At 37.8% G+C, this 22,899-nt stretch overlaps 1 protein-coding gene across 1 annotated transcript in view; it reads left to right on the plus strand.

Annotated features, from left to right (window-relative positions):
• LOC144604678 (ankyrin repeat domain-containing protein SOWAHC-like) overlaps positions 1–21,768 on the plus strand; it is a 54,119-nt gene extending 32,351 nt beyond the window's left edge. The window contains exons 5-8 of the mRNA XM_078419321.1: positions 1,426–1,488; positions 8,694–8,795; positions 9,901–9,912; positions 21,613–21,768. Coding sequence (XP_078275447.1) covers positions 1,426–1,488; positions 8,694–8,795; positions 9,901–9,912; positions 21,613–21,753 — 318 coding nt within the window. The 3' untranslated portion in view covers positions 21,754–21,768. The remainder of the gene's footprint in view (positions 1–1,425; positions 1,489–8,693; positions 8,796–9,900; positions 9,913–21,612) is intronic.
• Positions 21,769–22,899: the final 1,131 nt, after the last annotated feature.

The following is a 22,899-nucleotide window of genomic DNA, read 5'->3' on the forward strand; positions in this document are numbered from 1 at the left end:
AGTAGTTTGTTACAGGAAGGTAGACATCAGGACCAGTAAGTCTCAAAAGAAGGACAAGCAGAGAGAGGTGAAGGAATAGGGTGACACTGCTGGGCTGAAGTATGTTTATTTGAATGCAAGTATTGTGGAGAAAGTAGATGAACTTGGAGCCTGGCTTGATGGTTTGGACTATAATGTTGTAGCCATTGTGAAAATGTGCGTGAGGGAGGGACATAACTGGCAGCTCAATGTTCCGGGGTTTTGATGTTTCAAATGTAATCGGGACAGGCAAAGGAGGTGGAGGAGTTGCATTACTGATTGGGGAGACTTAGAGCAGCTCAGATGATATACAGGAGGGTTCCTCCACTGAGGCAGCATGGTTAGAAGTAAGACTGTGCAAGCACTGTAATGGGATTGTACTATTAAAACCCCCAATAGTAATAGGAGATAGAGGAACAGATATTTAGACAGATTACTGAAAGATGCCGAAGCAACAGGTTGTCTCAGTGGGTGACTTTTAACTTTCCCAGTATTGCCTGGGGCTTGTTTGTGCCAAAGGCTTAGACGAGGCAGAATTTGTGAGGTATAACCACGAGGGTTTCCTGAAATAATATGTGGATAGTCCAACCTGAAAAGGGACCATACTGGACTATGTGTTGGGAAATTAGTTTGGCCAGGCAGCTGGTGTTTCATTGGAAAAACATTTTAGGCATAGTGATCACAACTCCCAAGTTTTAAGATTGTTTTGATTAAAGCGAAGACTGGGCCTTGAAGGAAGATGCTAAATTAAAGCAAGGAAAACATATACGATATGTTTGCATTTGTGGATCGGGGCATGCTTCAATATTCTCAGGAAGTCAAAATACTGCTTTATAGGACTTTGGTTGGGCCACATTTGGAGTATTATGTGCAGTTCTGGTTGCCCAATTACAGGAAGGATGTGGAGGCTTTGGAAAGGGTGCAGAGGAGGTTTACCAGAATGATGCCTGGATTAAAGGGTATTAGCTATAGGAAGAGGTTGGACAGATTTGGATGTTTTCCTCTGCATTCCCTCAGGTTGCAGGGAGACCTTATAGAAGTATATAAAATTGTGAGCAGCATAGATAAGGTAGATGGTCAGAATCTTTTTCCCAGGATTAAAAAAACAAATGCTAAAAGTCATAGCTTTAAGGTCTAACAAGTTTTATTACATAGAGGGTGGCCAGTACCTAAAATATGCTGTTGGGAGTGGTGGTGTAGTCTAATATGATGGTGGTATTTAAGAGACGTTTGGATGGGAACATGGATATACAAGGAATGGGGGGAAATGGTTTACATGCAGGCAGATAAGTGATGGCCTTGGCATCGTGTTCGACACAAACATTGTGGGCTGAAGGGCCTGTTGTTGTGCTGTACTGTTCTATGTTCTATGCTTTTGTCCATGAGGTATCATGTTTTGTTTTTCAGGAGGACCTGGAACAAAATGTATTTGAGGATGGCAGCGGAAGTATGGGATCACCATCTGTTGCGGTAAGTATTAATAATAATAATAATAAGCATTTATTTTATATAGCGCTTTACCAGGTGCTCAAAGCGCTTTACAAAAACAGTCATAACATAAAAACAAACAGACAAACTATCCTGACGGAGAAGCGGCGAACAAACAGCGCCAGCGTCCTCTCACGTCAGGGTCCGGCAGTAGACAACAAAAAGCACAGGACACACAGATACAATTTGAACACAAACAGCCATCACAGTGATTGCTCCAGGCACACCCTCACTGTGATGGAAGGCAAAGAAAAGTCATTATCTCCTCCTCATTCTTCTCCCGTGGCGCCACGAGGCGATCGAGGCTCCCAACTTTTGAAGCCCCCACCGGGCGATGGAAAGTCCCAGGGCCGAGCCGAGCCGAGCAGGCCGATGAAGGTCCTGAGCCCCCACCGGGCGATGGAAAGTGCCGCGGCCAGGCCACGCAGGGCGATGAAGGGCCTGCGGGCGGGTCAATCGTACCTCGCGCTCCGGGGCGGTCGAAGCTGCTACGGCTGGAGCTCCCGAAAGCCGGTCGCCAGCCAGGGACCTGTGAGCTCCCGATGTTGCGGTCTGCAGGGCCCACGGCCGAAGTCTCCGAGATGGTAAGTCCGGGCCCTGCGACCGGAGTCTTCAAGGTCGATCCCAGCTGGAGGCCGCCGACTCCACGGTGTTAGGCCGTAGCGCGACGGAGATACGACACGGTAAAGGTCGCATCTCCGTTGAGGAGAAGTATTGAATTATATATGACATTAGTAATGCTTTTCAATTAAATTCTTTTGCATAATTTCATTTGTCACTGACTTGTATTTTTAGATTTCAATCAGAAAACTAAAACTTGTATAACATAATACAAACAAAATAATATTTGTAGATTAAATTTAATGTTATAATAAGAAGCGCCAAAATATGGCACCTCCTGCATGCTGGATCAACGGACCATTTCTGTACAATTTGCTAATTGGGTATATGCTTGGGTATGGCAAATAATACTGGACTGTGAGAAAATAATTTCACTGTGCGTTTGCACTTCGCACATGTGACAATAACATCACCACCAAATAAAAGCTGACCATTTCAAATAGGTGAAAATTTTATAAATTTGATTTTTTTTAATGCAGTTTACTCGTCTAGCTTTTATGCACTTTCTGTTGTAAGTTTATGGAACAACCAAGGTGCTGAAATATGCAAGAATCCACTCCAATAATTGGAGACTAATATCTCTGCTCAGTCAGGCTAAAAAAAACTGTAAATTAAGTTGGTGAGGCACCGATTAAGGACTACTCACTTTTTTCATGAGATATTTATCAGTTGTCATGAAATATCAAAATAAGTTAAATTGTGAAGTGTAAACTGAAATATTCTTAGATTGTTTACCTATGAATGCAAATGGGTGCTTCTCATGATTTTGACATGCATCTCAGTGGGGGATTAAAGGCCATCCGGCTGTATCAAATGACATCTGCTATTAGTTTGGTTCATTGCTACAACATTTAGTGCCTACAAAACTATTGCAAATATGAACTGATAACTCTACAGTCATGGTAATAGGTATTTGGGTCCCGAATGAGAAGATGAACTAGCAGTATGTCTCTTTAACCAATTGACCAAAAAGATTGACAAATAAACACAGACTGTTGATCTGCAAGTCGAAATAAAGAAAATTAATTCAGCATTAAAGCTTTAGAGAGAAATAAACGGGCAAAATCAAAGATGGAAAGAAATACACAAATAAAATTACAACAATGTGAACATCCAACCACAGCCCAAAATTCAAACGAATCCAATGTGAGAAAGATTGATTCAGAATATTTAACACATGGCATTGCTAAAAGGATGGTTATGCCTTAAATACCTGCACCAGGTTTGATACCTGTATTTGGTATTTCTCAATGCGATACCAGACATCAGCAAAACTGGTCGTGGAACTGGTTCATTTTCTTTCACTCTGCTTTGACTCCATACCTGAAATTGCTTCATCAGTTACAAGTATAAAACAACAAGTGGCATTGTCTATAAAATCTGTCTCAATTTGTAATGCTGTATGCAGTTGGCAATTTGATCATATTGCTTATGTTCATTAATCTGCCAATTAGTGACATCATTTACCTGTTGTTAATGTTATTTTCATTGCTTTAAACTGCTTTGCCTTGAAACATTGCTGGATATTTCAAATGATATATACATACATCTGGTGTTCTCCAAGATTAGAACTGTGGGCTATTCCACAATTTATTTCCTCAATTAATGCAATTGTCTCTTCTATCAATGATAGACAAAACTAGTATTGAAAGACTATTTTACTTCAGTAAGAATTTGATATTATGAAGAGGTTCAATAAAGTAATCCTATGTCAAGATTCTTTATTTCACATGGGTGATATAATCTGTTTGAATTTTCTTTATTCATTTTATCTTCATCTATGAAATACTTTCCATGTTGCTTAGATTTCTTTACTTGGCAGTCGTTGCGATGAAATTGTATTTTCCTTAATGTTTGTTTCATACTGTCTCCTACCTCGTCTTCATCTAGCCTTTTTGCGTTATCCTTCTGTTTTTCACTTTAATTATTTAGTCTCTACTTCAAGGGCATTTGTCATTTGTCTCCGTCACTCCATTGGAAGTAAGTTCCAAATTTTAAGTATTCTTCAGATAGTAATTTTTTTCTTGAATTTCTTATTGGATTTAATTTATGGTTTTGTCTTGTCTTTTGTGTTTTGTCTTTTCGCTGCTTTTTCTGATCCTCCAGCCCCGCATCTACTTTTTGTCCCGATTTCTTTCTTGATGCATGTTCTAATCCAATTTTCTCTCATGGGGCTCATAATTTAGTTCAAAAAAGTATGAACATTGCAACAGGAGTAAACCACTCAGCATCTCAGATCTGTCTGCAATTAAATCAAAGCTGATCTGCATCTTCATTCCACAGTCTTTGTAGCCGACAATCACCCTCTCATGTCTCAGCCTATAGTAAATTTGACTTACAGGCAAAGGACCATTTGTTGACTGGACTACCTCGGCAGCAGAACAATGTGCTGTGCAATCCCGAACAATTGAGGCCTGCATCACACTTTGATTTAACAATGCAGGGTGGAGTGGACGAGAGGTCCTATTTGAAATCTGCCAAATGCCAGGAGCTAACTTAAACAGGACCTCAGGGGTTATAATCACTGGATTATTACCTAAGTGGTGTACAAATTGTGCTACATAAGAGGACTGGGGAGGTCACATCATGGAAGAGTGTGCAAAGACCTTCCTATTTCATTGACATTTGCACAGTACTGGGATAAGAAGGAATGAACCCGACGGGGTCATAGCAGAGGGGATGAGCATGGTGAGCAAAAGAATTTTGAATAAATAAGTGGGGAGAGTATTTATTTTTTGGGGGGAGAAAGAAGTATTAAAAATGGTTCTAAAACAAATGAATATGCAGAGAGCATACCAATTTCTCATATGGGCAAGGTTGCTACAAGGTACGATATAGCATTAATAAAATAATTAAACTAGAAGACCAAAAATAAGAATAGTGAGCAAACTGTTAAAGTGGGACAACATGTACAAAGTTTCATCTGGCTAAGTGACTTACTACCAATACCATTCTTCAATCAGCTGTGGAAAGATGTTCAAGTCAAGCACAAGTTGACTCTTCCACAGTGTACCTTTCTCCCTTCCGCTAATGCCTCCTCCAACATATTTAGGTAATAGCCAGCTGCATGAAAGTGGCACCATCTGTGATCTCTTCCTCTTGACAGATTTGTTGGAGCTTCAACAGACTGCTACCTTTCTGCATTATCTGGAAATTGTGTGAATATACATGATCTGTGCAAACCTTTTGTCCTCTATAACTATTTCTGTCATTGATTTATAATTTTAACACACCTATTCTCAGTATGTTGTGTGTTATGTCTACTGAAATATTTAGGTGTAATTTTATTCAGCCTGCAGAGCTCCTTTATAAATGTACTGACTAAGCAAGTAATGTATGCGATACTGTAAACATCTGAGAACACTTAAAGGAATGGAAGGAGATATTTCAATGCAAGTTGGCGTATGTTGAGATGTTTATAAAAGGTGATCTAGACCCATTCACTCTGTTATAGAAGTATGCAGACAGATAGACAGTGGCATCATAGAATTTTGATACTAATAATGGACTGCTGTAGGTGCTTGTATAAAGGTAGTTTTGGAAATATTAATTTATTACATCGATTGTGAAGCATATTTCCAACAGTAAGTGCCAGATTTGAGTGATTGCAGTTGTTGAGAGATCATCCATCATGAAAGCTTAAGCCCAGTTAAATAGTCTGTCAGGATCTGTTTTTATTTGCCTTGGGTCACTCTTCATTGGAAGGGATGCAGTGAATAAGCAGTGCGTAATCCCTTGATACTGTGAATTTTATTCTAGGAATGTGTAAAGCCGTCTTATGGATGTGCACTGTGTATTATTCCAACAAGTAATTACACTAAAGTGGTGACATTAAAGCAACTGTGATTGCAGAAAATGATCAGCAAATTAGATCTTATTACTGGGCACATCAAAAACTAGCCTTAATACTTTAACTCTGTCAGTAATAATGTTGTGTAATCATCTATCAGACAGATACAGCCTAGATCTGACTGGGATACTGCCAAAGATCTATATTTTAGTAACTATTATTTTCTTTCCAGACTTTTTAATCATTGTTTCAATTTGCAATAATTCAAATGAAATAATTAATATTGACAGATAATAGTTGACAGATTTGAATGATTGCAAATAATTTTGTACAAAGATTTGTAATAAACTACAAATGTAATTCTTTTTACTATATTCTCCTTTCTGATACTGATATATTTTTCAAAGAAGATTTTTATTCTGTTACAGTTTAAAAAGGTTTACAGTGAACTTGTGGCTGCTCAGCATTTCACTAAGGTCATGGCTGGTCAAATCTGTGGGCGTCACTCAGTTTTTCAGACAGAAGCCTGCAGCCCTTGATTACCCATCTATTAGCCTTTATATTAGAATGGCCATTTGGTCCATTGAATTTGTTCCTGTTTTTAATTTTCCGACCTCTTTCCTGCTCTTCCCAATAAGTGCCTATTCAGTATGTTTTTGAAAGTGCCCATTTTGTTTTCACCATCACTATATGTCTTGAGTTCCACAAGGCATAACAACCTGGGTGTTTAAAAAAAAAAAAAAAATCCTTGTAGCTTTTGGCAATGATATTGCATCAGTACTCCTGGTCCTTGAAAAATGTGTTAATGGCCACAACTTTGAAATCTATTTAGGTCAAATCCTTCCAATAAGCCTTTATTTCAAAGGGAACAATCCCATTCCTCGCCATACTGCCTCTGCAAGGACACCAGCATAATCAAGGATGAGTTTCACTCCCTCTTCTCCAGATTCTCCAGAAAACATATCTCCAGATTCAGGGACAGTTTCTTCCCATCAGGCAACTGAACCATCCTATCAAGAACTAGGGAGCGGTCTTGAACTACAATCTATCTCATTGTAGACCCGAGGACTTTATCTTGTGCTATTCGTTGTGCTAAGTGAAACATTCCTCATACAATCTGCACTGTCATGTTCCCCCATAAGCTTCTTTCTTTCATGGGCATCAACTTTAGACTTTCGAGATACAGCGCGGAAATAACATCTTGATCTGAAACGTCACCCTATCCATGCTGCCTGACCTGCTAAGTTATTCCAGCACTTTATGACAGGTTGGGGTGATAGTCGCCTGAAGGAAACATGCCCTGGCCACTGTCCATGTTTCCCATCCATCTGTACTCATCTGACCAGGATTTGGTGAACAGTTGTTCTCCAAGACCCCAATGGCAATTAAACCTTGGGTAGGGTTGTGCAGAAGTCAAGTGCTCAGAATGTCCCTGATCAGCTTGTGTGAAGGGAGACTTGGAGATGAGCTATTCCCTGTCAAAGCTGTTAAAAGGTTTTTGTGTTTAAATGTCCTGGGTCTTCAGAACCATCTAAAGAATTAATTAAAATAAAAACCAAGTCGTGTGACTTTAAATTACCTTCCCTTTTGCTTCCTAGTTGACAGATTTTGATCAAAATCAATGGCGCCTATAAATATATACCAAGTATGTCTGCTTTAAGAGGTGATATCCCTCGTATAGTGTTAGATCCCAACAAGGCTGTCTTGCTGCTGGACTCCATGTGATTACAGATGCATTCATTCTGTCAGTTAGTAATCACAGATTTCCACACTCGGCAGTGCATAGTTTCAGACTAACTCCAACCAGCAATGTTCATCCCACAAACTTCCATAGAACTGAATTTTGGAAGAGGAGTACAATTTTGTTTAGTCTTCAATAGCACATCTTCCATTAGTACATGCTAATTTTTTACCAGTGTAATAAATGTTTGTTTGCCTCAGACCGTACACAAGGGCTCCTTGACATTTCTGTTACAGTTTATTCTCTGAAGATATCAAACACACATAGAAACCAGATTGTTTTATTTTGTCAGTAATTGCTTTCAGCCTTGACACATCCCTCCCCCATTCAATTCATGTGTCGTAGATGTAGTTGAAGCTGCTTTGTGGTGTGGAATTACTGTCATTGTGAATTGGATGTAATTGTTTAGATTCGTCATAAGGGACTTGCAGATAAAATACAGTGAATACTTAAGTTGAAGTTGGATTCAAACTTTGCGTTGACTTTGATTATTTGCTTTAATTGTATATTCAAATTTGCACTTATTGGTAGTAATAAAAGATGGGTGTAACTGAACTTGTGTCACATTTGCAATGGGAATCAAGAATAGACTTTGCAGGATTTCTCTCCACAAAAAGTTATGTTTCTGATCAGTTAAGACCAGCTGCAAGAAACTCCTATCATCGTAGGTAATTTTATTGTAACATATTAAAAGATGTGACCTTTCATGAGAGGATGATTCTGTATATCCTAGTTGTTATTCGATTGCATCCCATAAAATGGATGTCTTCATTTGCAAAGTTCTATCTTGTGCTGGAAGTGGAATTATATAATTATAAGTTATTTATAATTATAATTATAACTTGTATGGAATTCTAAGTGGAAGTGGAATGGTGGAACCACACCATGTTTTTATCACCATACCTGATAATTGGATGATTCTGACATATTGTCCCTTCGGATCGAACAATGGAAGATCTGTACAGAAAGTAAACCTATTGTTGAATGAAAATGTATTTGTTTAATGGACAATTCTCAATCTTCTGTTTCTTAAAGTTGGATCCTTTAGAGAAGGAGTGGCTGAAGTGTGCTGCCATTGGACATTTAACCGCTTTGTGTGATCTTCTCAGGCAGGATCCATCTCTGGCAATAAAAAAGGTAAACATTGCCACAGTTTAATTCATTTACATGTTATACTGAAAAATTGCATGGAGAAATAAATGCAACCAAAATATCATAGTTTAAAAAAAAGATAAATGCAATAGTTTCTTCGTGCATTAACTTAAAAGAAGCTTCATTCAAGCATTTTTTTAGCATAGAATATTCTGCCAACTTTTCCAATCAATATTGATCAAAGAAATTTAAACTGCACACTATGGCTTGCACACTTGAGTTATCCGATTCATATATGCAGAAACTACATTTTCTTACTGAAATGTTCAGCCTTCAGTTATTACTCCACACTTGGAGTTTCTAGTTTCCTGTAACTGCTCTAAATCCAGGGCAATTCCCCAGATATCAGGAATTTAAGCCCCTAGTGTGCAGTTGCTTGCAACTTAAGTAACAGATAGGTAACAACCTAGGTCATTAAAAGGGTATGGGTCTCCCAGGCATCACAGTTTCAGCTTGCATTGCCCAACAATGTTACAAATATTTCCGAATAATCAAAAAATGTTAAATCATAAAGTTAGGGGATTTTTACTCATAAGAGTTGCACCTATTCGCCACGCATATTAGTTTTACTGAATATTTAATGTAACATTTGGCACAAATATCAATTCTTATCAAGTAATCAGGAACTGTGATTGGAGTTTCCAGTCAGAGCTGTTTATCTTGTGCAGACTTGAATGATTGCCTTTATAAATAGTGAAACAATTTCACTCGAAGTGACAGATCAGAACTGCAACTAAATCATAGCTTTCAAAAAAAAAATTGCTCGAACTCCTTGGCGATCAGCTTCTGGTGGGGTCCACTTCCCCTGGTTCTAGAGGCCTTTGTGGAAATAAAATATTAATTTTTTTTGTTTTGATTGATTGAAAGTTAGGATGGAAATTCTGAATTGAAGAAAAAATTCAGAATTCCAAAAGGAAATCTGGCTCATCAGGATCAACATGCAAATTCACCATCTATTGGATGTATTATGCAATGTACTTAAGACAATTTCAGGTTATTAAAGATCTGTTCTTTGTCAGTTCTGTAAAAGCTCCAAGAAAATGTATTAAATAATTTTCTCTTCCATGTAAACTTCCATGAAATTCTGAAGGACTTCACATCTGTAAGTATCATTCTTACCACTTCCAGGTTTTATTTGTATCTTTTAATACATTTTAAAGTTATAGTATTTAAAACTTTATCAATACGTGTTAGGCTCATTCCCTATTGGGCTATTCAATATCGGGCAACATTTGCACAAAACGTCAGATGATCTGACAATGCTGACAACCACAGTGCACTCGCTTGAATGAAAAGATTGTGGATTCATGCTGCTTCAGTGATTCAGTGATGAGCAAAATATCAGGATGGATATTTAACTGGCATACTATCTTTTGGATGAGACATTTACCTGACCCTCTGTGATCAGTGGTAGTCATCAAAGATTTCATGGCCCTATTACAAAGAAAAACAATTTATCCCTGATGTCTATCTAATATTTATCCCTCAAACCCAACAGCATTTTCAGAAAATAATTAGCCATTATATTATTGCTGTTTTGGGGATTTTTCTAAGTAAACTTCTAAAATACCTGATTGTAAAAACACTTTTGAAGATCCCAAGTTCTTAAGATTCATGTAAATATTTACTGCATTGTAATGTGGAATTAATTCACTTAACTGTTGATATGCCTCTGCCTGAATGCTTTGTAAATGACTAAAGATTTTTAGAAATATCTGTCCCAATGATTTAATCTTAATCTTTGATACTGACCACTGTTAAAGATTGTGATAATTTCATGTAAACTCTTGCTTCTTTTTTCCTATAGCAATGCATATCTAATTCTCTTAACTTAGTAATTATAGCCTGTAATACTGCTTAAATATTAATAATTATTTTAAATATTGAATAGGTACAGATCCAAATTGACCAAATATTATTTTGCACGACATTCCATCTGCTAATAGATCTCAGTTCATTTTGCTGATACTTTGGAAGTTTCCATTCATGACTGAAATAATGTTTCTTTTTTCCCCTCAACTCCTTTGTGATTGATACTCCTATTGATTCAATCAACTTCAAAAACAATCTGTGATGATAGGGGGTAAGTACTTGACCGCAAATGAAATTATTTTAGTCATACGCCAAAGTGTGTTGTTTGTAGGTGATCAAGGAAGATCTATGTTTAGTCCATGATGTATGTAATCCCCACACAGTTATTAGGGGCAGAGCATTCTAATTGGCATGTGCTAATGTGGGGAATAAATTGATGGCAATTCTATTTATCTCATAATTTTCCAAATGCTGCTAACCCCAGGATTTGTAGGTCAAGAGAATGAAATTTCACCTTTCAGATTATGTGTGAATTATCATTGGAAGTTGATGCTTTTTAAAACATACTATGGAATGCCATTGTGGCCCTTTTCAAACAACAGAACTTATTTGTAAAAAGTGGCGCTTTGTAGTAAGTGTACTTGTATCCAATCCTGACACTAATACTTGAAGAATAAGTAGATTTTCTCATTTGGGGTGACACGATGGCGCAGCGATTGAGTTGCTGCCTTACAGCGATTACGGGTTCGATCCTGACTACGGGTGCTGTCTTTACGGAGTTTGTACATTCTCCCCGTGACCGCGTGGGTTTTCTCCGTGGGGATCGCTGGTCGGTGCGGACTCAGTAGGCCGAAGGATCTGTTTCCGCGCTGTGTCTCTAAACTAAATTTCTAACACTTCAACATCTTGTGAATAACTGAATTTTTAAAGAATAATTCCCTCTGGTCATTAACATGTAGAAATTGTTCAATTAATTGTGGTAGCAATGATTTGTTAAAATGCTAGGACAAGAGAAATCTATGTGGGCAGTTTTCATGAAACCACAATGACTTGGTTTGATTGCATTAAGCTTTTTCTTAGGGCAAGCTGTGTTTTACTTGATGATATGCTCCAGCATCTCTCTGACTTTAGATGTTAAACTAACTGACCTGTAGTTTTTTAATTAGATAGGCATCTGCACAGCTTTCGAATCTACATGTACCTTCCTGTAGGTTGCTTAGTTTTGAAAAGTTATAACCAACATCTCTGCTATCTCTACATCCACGTTCTTTAAAACCCATGGTTACTGAACATTGGTTCTTGTTGATTTGTCTGTCTTTTATCCCATTTTCGAATACATTGAGCCTTGTGATCGGATTGTTACATTCTTCCCTCTTATTTGAGACAAGTCATCTGTTATCCAGGAGATGTTTGTGTTGCCTTAATGCAAACTATTGATTTAAATTATCTGCCATGCTCTAAAGTATTGCCATGTTTCTCTTGTTCATTAACTAAACACTCACTCCAGGTGTGCCATGCTTAGCTACCATTTTCCTTTGAATATCCTTAGAAGCTCATGAGGTTTCTTTTAATAATTACTTGCCAGTGTACTCTTGTAATCAATTTTCCGTATTAGCTTTTAAGACCTGCATTGCTGGTTCTAGAAAAAAGTCCAGTCCTGTGGTCAACCTTGTGCATTTTGCCACTTTGTATGCTTTCAGTTTTTGTTTTTTCTTTGATCTTTTGTTAATCAGGAATAATCTTTCTAATTTGGGTATCTCTTTCTAGTTTGATTAATTTAATCGAGCATACAAATTAAAATCATCCAAGATAATTCTGTCCTACATTTTATGTTTCCCTATTTATGCTTTGTCCTACTATTGGGCAACTCTGGGGCCCATAGACTCATCCCTCCCCCCATCCCCAACCTTTCCTCTGCTATTTCTTATTTGCACTAAATTGATTCCACATCACAAACAACTGCACCCACGTAAATACCCATTACTGCAATGATATTTTGATTAATAATGCTACTGTTCCCTTCCATTTTTATTCTTTTGGAATATCAAATAATGTGAATATCATTCTCAGTCCTGGTCACATATAGCCATATCTCGGTAACGACTATTAAAACAAAACTTACTTAAATTTGTGCCATCAACTCATGTGTCTTGGAACAAACGCTGTATACATTTGGAACTTAATATTCCCTTTGCTGTCGCTCATTATCCTGACTGCAAAATGTAACACTGGTCCTTTATCATGATTTGGGTCTGAATCTTGACAATCTCCATGCAAATGCGCTGAGATTACGTTCACCAGAATGACGTTGGCATTTCAGAAAGGCGGGATAAACTATAAATACTGTCTTTTTGAACCATACCCCAGATTTCCAAGCAATGAGAATTATTTTTTAAATTCTCTGGTCACCAACCTCATACCAGTAAACCTTGCATTCACTCCGTTGAGTCATAGAGTGATGCAGTGTGGGAACAGGCCCTTCGAACCAACTTCCCCACATCGGCCAACATGTCCCAGGTGCACTAGTCCCACCTGCCAGCATTTGGTCCATATCCCTCCAAACCTATCCTATCCATGTACCTGTCTAACTGCTTCTTAAATGTTGGGATAGTCCCTGCCTCAACTACCTCCTCTGGCAGCTTGTTCCATACATCCACCACCCTTTGTGTGAAAATGTTACCCCTCAGATTCCTATTAAATCTTTTCCCCTTTACCTTAAACCCGAATCGTCTGGTCCTCGATTCACCTATTCTGGGCAAGAGACTCTGTGCATCTACCCGATCTACTCCTCGAAAGATCACCGAACATTCTCCTGCACACCAAGGAATAGAGTCCCAACCTACTCAACCTCTGCCTATAGCTCAGACCCTCGAGTCCTAGCCACATCCTCGTAACACTCCAGATATATCAATTTGTATTTTGTTCAAGGTCTAAATCATGTGGAAAAGTTAGAAGCCTGTGGCAATACACAGTAATATTAATGCGCATATGGCCCCCTGTAACACTGCAAAAATCCCACTTGAATTGGAAATGACATAAGTTGCTAGTTAATTTGTACTGCTCTCCAGTTTCTTTGTGAAAATGTCAGCTTGCTTGTAATTTTTAATGTACTCGCATTTGCACATGAATTGGCCATTAAACTTGCCACTGAAAGTCGTCTGGTAATTAACAGCAAAAATACCCTTTTAACAATGTATTTATTGTTAATGACTGCCATTCAACCACTTTTATCAAGAAAGTATAATTAAGTGTTGCATTTTAGTGCCTCAGGTTGTGAAATGTTGGTGCTCTGAGATTTTCAGCTTGAAGATGTGACGAACATAACAAATTGACTTTCTGTAAAGTGATGAAGAGAAAAGCCCTGGAACAAAATGGCTATTGTACCAGACAAACTTAAGGATTGATGAATTTTAATCGACTGAATGACCTTATGATGCTTCATGATTTGTGTGTTTGATGTGAACTATCAAAAGAGAGACCAGTTTTTTACATTAGGTCTTTTGTGGTTTCCAAACATCCTAAAACACTTAAAAACCAACAAATCATGAGTGTGAGTAGTGATGAGGGTGCAAAGACGAATACAGCCAAGCTGAATGAGTGGGAACAGCATTACAGCTGGAATTGAAGATTAAAATATTAAGTTATTCACAATGGCAGAAAAGTTGATTTTTAAATGGGGCAAGGTTGAGAAAAGTTGAAGTTGTACAGATATCACTGATGGTTAATGCACATATACAGTGGGCAGATAGGAAGTCAAATTTTATGTTGGCCTTTATTGGTAGAGGAGTTCAGCGTAAGAATAAGGACAAGATGATGTAAAAACAGATAATGTCGAACTTGGGTCATGGAGCATCTGTGGATAGAGAAACAATTAATGTTCCAAGGAATGGCAGGTTTGTCATAGGAGAGATCGAGTAGGTTTTCTTTACTCTTCAGAAGACTGCGTGACCTCCCTGAAATGTGCAAAGTCTTGGAATGCCCAACAAGGTAATCATGGAGAGGATGTTTCATTTGGTTGAGAAGTCGGAGACCAGGAGATACAAGTCTTGAAATGAGAGGGCATTTAGGACTGAAATGAGAAATTATTTTGTTAAAGGGTGGTGAATCTTCTCAATTCTTCACAGTAGAGATTATCATTGCTCCATCGTTGATTTCATCCAAAACTGAGTGATATATTGAACAAGGGGTCTGAGGGTGACATTGTAGAGCTATATAAAATCATGAGATAAAGTGAATAGCCATTGTGTTTCTCTCTGGGTAGGAGAATCTAAAAGTTGAGAGCTCAGTTCAGCAATGTGGTCAACATAGACAAGTAAGGCCAAAGGTCACTGACTCTTAGAACAACAGATGTGGGAAATGGACAGGAAATGATTTAAGATCAGCAATGGTTTTGCTGAATGGTCTACTGTAGTTCTGATATACATTGTTATTGATGGAAATGACACTAAAAGGAATGGCATAGCCATTTTTCCTTATAAGAACATGCAAAATAGATGTTACATTTAACTCTGTGCCTGCTTTGCCATTTAGTAAGATCATGGTTGATCTTTACTTCTTTGCCCCATTCCTATTCTATCACACCTTTTTATTCCCTTAATATCCTAAATTCTCTCAAACTCTCTCTGACTCGATGAATGAACTCTTGTTTTGAGACAGGTTGTAGATAGTCTCCAAAAAGGGGGAGGATGATCCCTCCAACTGTCTTGTTAAGTCCTTTAAGAATTTTGTATATTTGAATGCTATTGCTTCTCATTCACCTAATCTGTAAGATATAGTCTCTAGTTTGCGTAATCTCTTGGGTTTCTTTCTCCATATTTTTGCCCATACCCCACCCCTACCAAGAATCAATCTGGTAAATCTTGCTTGTATTGGAGGGAATACAACTGTTTCTGTCCTTGGGGAAAGGAGAAAACATCTCCACATAATATTCCAAATATACTAACATGTTAATTGCAGTTGACACTTTCATTGTCATACTCAAATTCTCTTGCCATTCTCATTCCAAATTGCTTGCTCATCCTGCATATTAACATTTGGACACTTAAAACCCTCCTGAATACCGTTTCTCTTCATTTACAAATATTCCGCTTTTTTCCCCCAACAAAAGTAGAGAATATGAACACCCCAACTCTTAAGCCCTGTGGTATTCAACTGGTTAGTCTCTCAATCACCTGTTTTCTATCTTTGTTTAATAATCACTTTTTTAATGTTTAGTTTAGAGATAATTAAAACTCTGAGCACCAACATTTCACAACCTGAAGCACTAAAATGCATCACTTAATTATACTTGTGCGATACCTTATTGAAGGTCTTCTGAAGTTCAAACACACATCTGATTCTGCCTTGCTAGCTGCAATATCTTAGCAAATTTGTTAAACATGACTTCTTTCAAAAATCCATGTTGACTTTTTTCTTCTGAGTGCCTTGTTACCACTATCTTAGTTGTAGCTTTTAGCATTTTTCATATTATTTCCCTCGGCAAAAAGTGGGGCTACATTCCTTTTCCGTCTAGGAACTGCTCTGGAATCTCTGGAAATTTGGAAGATGGCAAGCGAAGCTCATTCATTAATTTGAGAAGCAGTTCATCACAAGCTGGGGATCTATTATATTTCTGTCCCATTCATTTCTCATCTTTTTATTAGTGCTAATTTCTTTCAGTTTCTTCTGTCTAAACCAATTAACCACCACCAATTCTGGGAGATTTTTTATATCTTGTATGCAGGTTGACACTATTTTCTCCTCAATTTCCTTTTTCATCGTTGTAGTTCTGTGTTGGACTGTAAGGGCCTTCATTATCCTTGTCTAATCCTTTCTTGTGTACATCTATAAAAGGTTTATTTTGACTACATTTTCAAATACTGTATGTTACTGGCTGCCTTAGAATATTAGAAAATTAACTAATCTATTTCCTTCCAATGCAGATTTTTCAAAATCGTCCTTAGATCTTCACCTTATAAAACCATGGCTGTCATTTTTTTTTTTTTTTTATTGTTTTCAATTTTTTGACTTTTTCATATTGTTTCCATATTTTCTGCACAATTGCATCCAATTTTCCCTTCCAACCGCTCATTCCTGCTGCCACTAGCTTGACTCAAATCCCCATCCCAGGATGACCATGTACTGTTTTCTTCATTCAGAATATCCAGTTGAAATAAAGTGAAACAAATTCAAAAGGTACAATTTCAAGTTGGGAAAGAATAGTGTATGATGAGAATAAAGTCAATCAACTTTGCAGGGAGGCTGAGCAGAAAATGTACAGGCTGATACTGATATGCACAGATGGGAGGATGACCTATAGATAAGAAACTACCAAGAAAAAGAACATGGAAGGAGAGAGATAAAACTTGAAAATGAATCAAAATAAATAACGAAATATCACCAAATTTTCTGGGAAATTGAATGGGAAGATGCAAAAGAAATAACGTGCTTTTTTAAAACTTGCATAAAGAGAAATAATAAGTTTTTGTTTGCATAAAATAATGTTTGAAATTATCCCTTACCAAAAATGAAGGTACAAACAAATAACCTTGCCTATAATTGCTCTATGACTTGGGGTCTGCATGCAATTATAGGTTGTGAATTTTCCATGTTTTATGCAGTACAAAACTACTTTCCACTGTTTGGAATGTAGAATAGATTTGTTGAAATATTTTAATGTTCAAGTTTTTCTCTGACATTTTTCTCTTTATCTCTTCCCAATTTGTTTCTTGTCTTTGAATTGTGGATTATCTTTTCAACATTGGAAATGATCTTCACGATAGTTTGTAAGTCTCTTTTGTATCATGTTAAGAAATACAGCTAAAGAATGTTTATTTTTGCTAAATTTGTACATATTAATTTTATTGCCTTCTGGTCTTTTTGTTTTGATTTAATGAAGAACGATGATCAGAGGGAAAACAATAATAGTGTGTTTGGCCTTGCTGTTGCATATAGTAGGGAAGCTTTGCTTGTAGTCATTATGGATTGTTGAGGACCACTGGGATGACCCCACTCTTGCAAGTACAATGCCCCTGTCACCTCTTTAGATTATATAAATTTCTAAGTGCTAGTGTGCATTTAACCAAGAGGTGGCCCATGGTCAATTTCATTTTTAATCACCATCTCACCACTGTCCCTGCTATCATCTTTGGTTTATGGACTGATGAATGTTTGGTTGTAACTGAAAGTCCTTGGTATGCCTTAAATAATCCACTCAAAAGAGAAGCTTGCTTTTAGATCTGATTACACCTTTTATGTAGATAATTAAAGTCTATAGAAAGTAAATCTATACATTAGTCAGTAAAATCGCAGAAATGTCTTTGCCACACACATGAAAGCTCTGTGCGTGCTGCTATAAATTACACTTTAAAATTAGGCATGTATTGTCTGAATTGAATGTTTAGATTACCAAGAGATGATCGGCAAAGCTGTTCAGTTTTAATGAGATGGTAATAATACTGTCTCATTAAAATACATCTAGAGGAAGTTTCTTCTCCCAGGTGTCTAATGAGCCCATTGCAATTACTCAAGTTTTCTTTCTTTCACTAAAATCTAACATAAATATTAAGCTTCAGTTGTGACATTCCCAGTGAGCAGGATGTTGGTGAGGGCATAACTAGGCCCCTGTTCAGCACAGCCAATGGGTTGCAGCAAGCATCATTAATCATCGGTCCTGTCAAGCACTTACACCTTGGCTTCATTTGAGGCACGCTTGGTTTGTTGTTTTGTAATTAGCTTGGCCGAGCGGGCAGGAAATGTTGTACATACACTCGTGAGCAGCTGGCAAATTCAAGGAATTTTCCAGCATGAAACAGACGGTGAACTACAAACACTGGGCCTCCAAAGAGGGAAGATGATCATCAGGTAGCAACAGCCTGACATTTCTTTGGCTAATTTAGGAGAGATCTTTTATCCATGATTGAAAAACACGTTAATTCTAAATTGTTTTAAACTTTTGGCATATTCTGAAAATATACCAATAAATATTTAGCAATATATTTTTGAAGATTGTAGAAAATATTTTAATATATAAAAATGAGAACAATTTAAACATATTTAACAGCACATTTGCCAAAAATGACCAGGTCACCATAGACCTCGTGCATCTTAATCTTCTGGATCAGCTTATCATGAGGGACTTTTATCAAGTGCCTTACTGAAATCTATGTAGACACTTACATGTCCTACTCCCATCGGTCATCTCAAAAATTCAATTGTTTGTAAGACAAGATCTGTTGTAGACAATGCCATGCACACTGTACCTAATGAACCCATTCACTTCCAAATGGGAAGAAATCTTATCCTGAAGAATCCTCTCCAACAGTTTCCCAACCATTGATGTGAGGCTCACGGGCCTAAATTTCCTGGATTATTTCGCTTCTTAAACAAAGGAACACCTTTGGCTACTGTCCAGTCGTGCAGGACGTCGCTTGTGGCTAGAAAATAAACAAAGTTCTTCCTCAAGATGATGATAATCTCCTCTCTTGCCTCTTCATAACCTGGGATAGGTTCCATCAGGGCCTGGGAATTTATTCACCTTAATACTCCAAGAGTCCCAATATCACCACCTTCTTAATCTCAAGTAGCCCTCGCACATTGGTATTCCCCTCACTGTCCTCTATGTTGTTCTTCTTGGTGAATATATACGCATAGAACTTGTTCGGTACCTTGCCTATATCCTCTGACACCAAGCATAAATTCCCTCCATTATTCTTGATTATCTGCTTGTTTATAAACCTTTTTAATTGAAAAAAAATTCTTCAATTAGATTTGCCAGTGGCATTCGCCAATGTCCCTTTTGTCCCTTCTAATTGCCCACTTGAGTTCTTTCTTGCTTGCTTTATATTCATCAGACCTGTTTGATTTCATCTTTCCAAACCTTGCATATGTTTTCTTTTTGACCAAATTTAAAACCTTTTTGGTCATGTAACATGCCCTTGCTATTCTTATCCTTCCTCCTTGCTGGAACATGCCAGCCCTGAACTCTGATCAGCTGGCCTTTAAATGACTCGCATGTCAGATGTGGACTTGCCCAATATCAATTGCTCCTAATTTACTGTCCCCAGCTCCTGCCTAATAATGCTGTAAACTGCCTAACCCAATTTAATTCCTTCCCCAATGTCCAGACTTATTCATAAACATCTTGAAACTTATGGAGTTGTGATCACTGTTCCCAATATAATCTTTCATTGAAACACTAGTCACCTGACCAGTTAAAGGTCCAGTATGATCCCCTCCTTAAGTTAGACTTTCCACATACTGTTTCAGGAAACACTTGGATGCATCTAACAAGTTCTGCCCCATCTAAACTTTTGTACTGAGCAAATGCGATCAATATTGGGGAAGTTAAAGTTATCTACTATGTCAACCCTGGTGCTTTTGCATCTTCTATAATCTCTTTGCATATCTGTTCCTCTATATCCTCTTATCAAAGATGTCAGGTTTTTACAATGCCTTTATGTCCCCATTTAATAGTATTTAAAAACTTAAAAGATGAAATGCACAACTATTTTTAAAGGTAAAATGTATTATTAAAAAACTAAAATATCACAAAACATAATAAAATCAAAAGTTCTTGCAATCTCAAACAATGGGGGGTGGTGAGCCTTATTTTTTATCATATTTCGTCCTTGCAGCTGTAAAATCTGATTTGATACGAGTGGTCTCTTGGAACCTGGCATGGGACCCATGAGCAGACTTCCTGTGTAAGTGGCTGGGGAATTTCAGTGAGTTCATGTCCAACAATTGAATTTCATGGAGATCCTAGCAGTGGAGTGAATGGACAGATTTGCTGCCCAGAATGCCTCTGCAATTTTAGTGCTTCTCAATTTGGATTTTCATGAGCCAGTCTTCCAAAATTTGGTTATGGAGATAAATGTTGGCAAGACTCCATGGCATTGCTGGAATTTACCAGCAAGATTTTCCTCAGTATATTTTGATGGTGATAGCTGAGACATTAATATTTACCAGGACGCTGGGAAAGCTTCCCTGCTCAACTTTGAATACTGCTTTGTCATTTTCTATATTTACTCGAGAGAGCAATTTGACTTTGTATAAAAGATGGCATCTCCTGTAGTCTGGTGCTCCCACAGTGCTGCACCAAATTTTGAACCCAGATTATAGCCTTGGGTTTTAGAGTGGAATTTGACTCTTTATGCTGAGGTAAAATAATGCTGGTAATCAGATTGACAAATTCAGATTTGTTCTGGGGTGAACAAAGGGAGTGAAAGTCAAAAAATACATGTGCTCGAAATCTGTAAAATGGGGAGATAATACTGGAGGGAAAAAAACTCAGCAGTTCGCACAGTGTCTGTGGAGATAAATAATTGATGTCTAAGGACAAGATCAATTAATCCGAGCTATTTTCCAGCCTCAAAGGTTGGTCCCTTTATTTCAACCCATCCGAGAAATTCTCATTGTTCCTCCCATTGCCCTCCCTTTTTTTCCTCTGCTGCCCAGACTAACTTGTTTCTCTTTCTCTGTTGTAATAAAGGCTCCCAGACATGAAGTATTAACTTTCTCCTTCCACTGATGCTGCTTAACCTGAGACTTTCCTGCAATTTCTGTTTAATATCGATGAAGAAAAAGAACTCTAATGATTTAAGGCATGCATTGAAAAGATTTTGAAATGTGAATGTTAAAAAAAAAAAACCCCAACAAAATATCTTTTGGAAGAGGTGCAGGGATTGTAGCTCAAGACACGACACTGCAGAGCTCTCTGCATCTCATAAATCTAATAATGAAAACTCATAGAATAGTGTATTGAATGTAGCAGCTTGTCCCATTCTGTTTTTTTCACTTTGCTATTTTTGAATAAATGTGTGGCACCCAGATAAGTAGATATTGACAGATGACCCAACACCTGTTTTCCATATTTCCATCTGTAATAACTCTGTGTTGTCAGAGAAGCCAAAGGAGCTGTCATGGCATTATATAACATTTTAACCTGTCCTTGCTTTTCAACTAAAATATTTGTTAAATTTTCAAGTTAATGAATTTATTTTGCTTCCAGACTGCTTTACACTGGGCAGCAAAACACGGCAAAGAAAATATGGCACGAATGTTAATAAATGCAGGAGTGGACATCAATCTCAGAGCTGTAAGTTCCTTTTTAAATTCACTATACTGCAGAAGGCGGTCCAAAATATCTTAAAATATATTTCCATTTTTAACAATCTGCAATTGATACCATTGGAACAGCAGCCTAGAACTTATGAATTTTTTTGCTGCATTGCTAATTATAATGAAGAGGAGGCATTTTATTTTCCTTCAGAGTAATTTTGTTTAAAGTTCAGACAGCCTCACATCTGCGGTCGCAAAGTTACTAGAGAGTATTCTGAGGGATAAGATACACATGCATTTAGATGATGGGCTGATTAGGGATAGTCTGCACAGTTTTGTACGTGGGAGATCATGTTTCTTGAGGTTTTTTTTAAAGATGTGTCCAAAAAGGCGGTTGAGGGCAGAGCTGTAGACATATACATGGATTTCAGCAAGACATTTGACAAGGTTCTGCATGGTAGTCTGTTCTGGAAGGTGAGATGGCATGTGATCCAAGAAAAGATAGCTGAATGGAAAGAAGTGTGTAGGAAGGACCTGGTGATGCTGGTTTAAACTGAAGACAGACACAAAATGCTGGAGTAACTCAGCGGGGACAGGCAGCATCTCTGGAGAGAAGGAATGGGTGACGTTTCGGGTTGAGAAAAGAAGAGTCGCGACCTAAAACGTCACTCATTCCTTCTCTCCAGAGATACTGCCTGGCCCGCTGAGTTACTCCAGCATTTTGTGTCTATGAATGGATAGAAGGTTGGCTTCATGAAAGGGGTGGTGTTGGAAGGTAGTTTTAAGGACTGGAGCCTGTGACTAGTGTGCCTCAGAGTTCAGTGCTGGGCCCATTGCTGTTTGAACGGAGCATATTGAACGGAGAAGACGTTATGTAACATTTGTTGTAGATGTGGTGAGGCCACATTTGAAGCACCGTGTTCAGTTTTGGTTACTCTGCTGTAGGAAGGATCTCCACCAAGTCAATCTCCACCACCACACACTCTACACTGACAAACTGCATCACTGAAATAAAATCTTGGCTTCAATCAAATTTCCTCAAACTCAACTGCAACAAATCTGAAATCATCATCATTGGTCCAAAAACGCTCACCAAATCCACCCAAAACTCCATCCTCAATATTGATGGTCTCCCAGTATCCACCTCCCCTCACATCCGGAATCTTGGAATCATCTTTGATCAAACCCTCTCCTTCGACAAACATATCAAACACATCACAAAGACAGCCTTCTTCCA

This window comes from Rhinoraja longicauda, chromosome 22 (genome assembly GCF_053455715.1).
Source record: "Rhinoraja longicauda isolate Sanriku21f chromosome 22, sRhiLon1.1, whole genome shotgun sequence".
Classification (NCBI taxonomy): domain Eukaryota; kingdom Metazoa; phylum Chordata; class Chondrichthyes; order Rajiformes; family Arhynchobatidae; genus Rhinoraja; species Rhinoraja longicauda.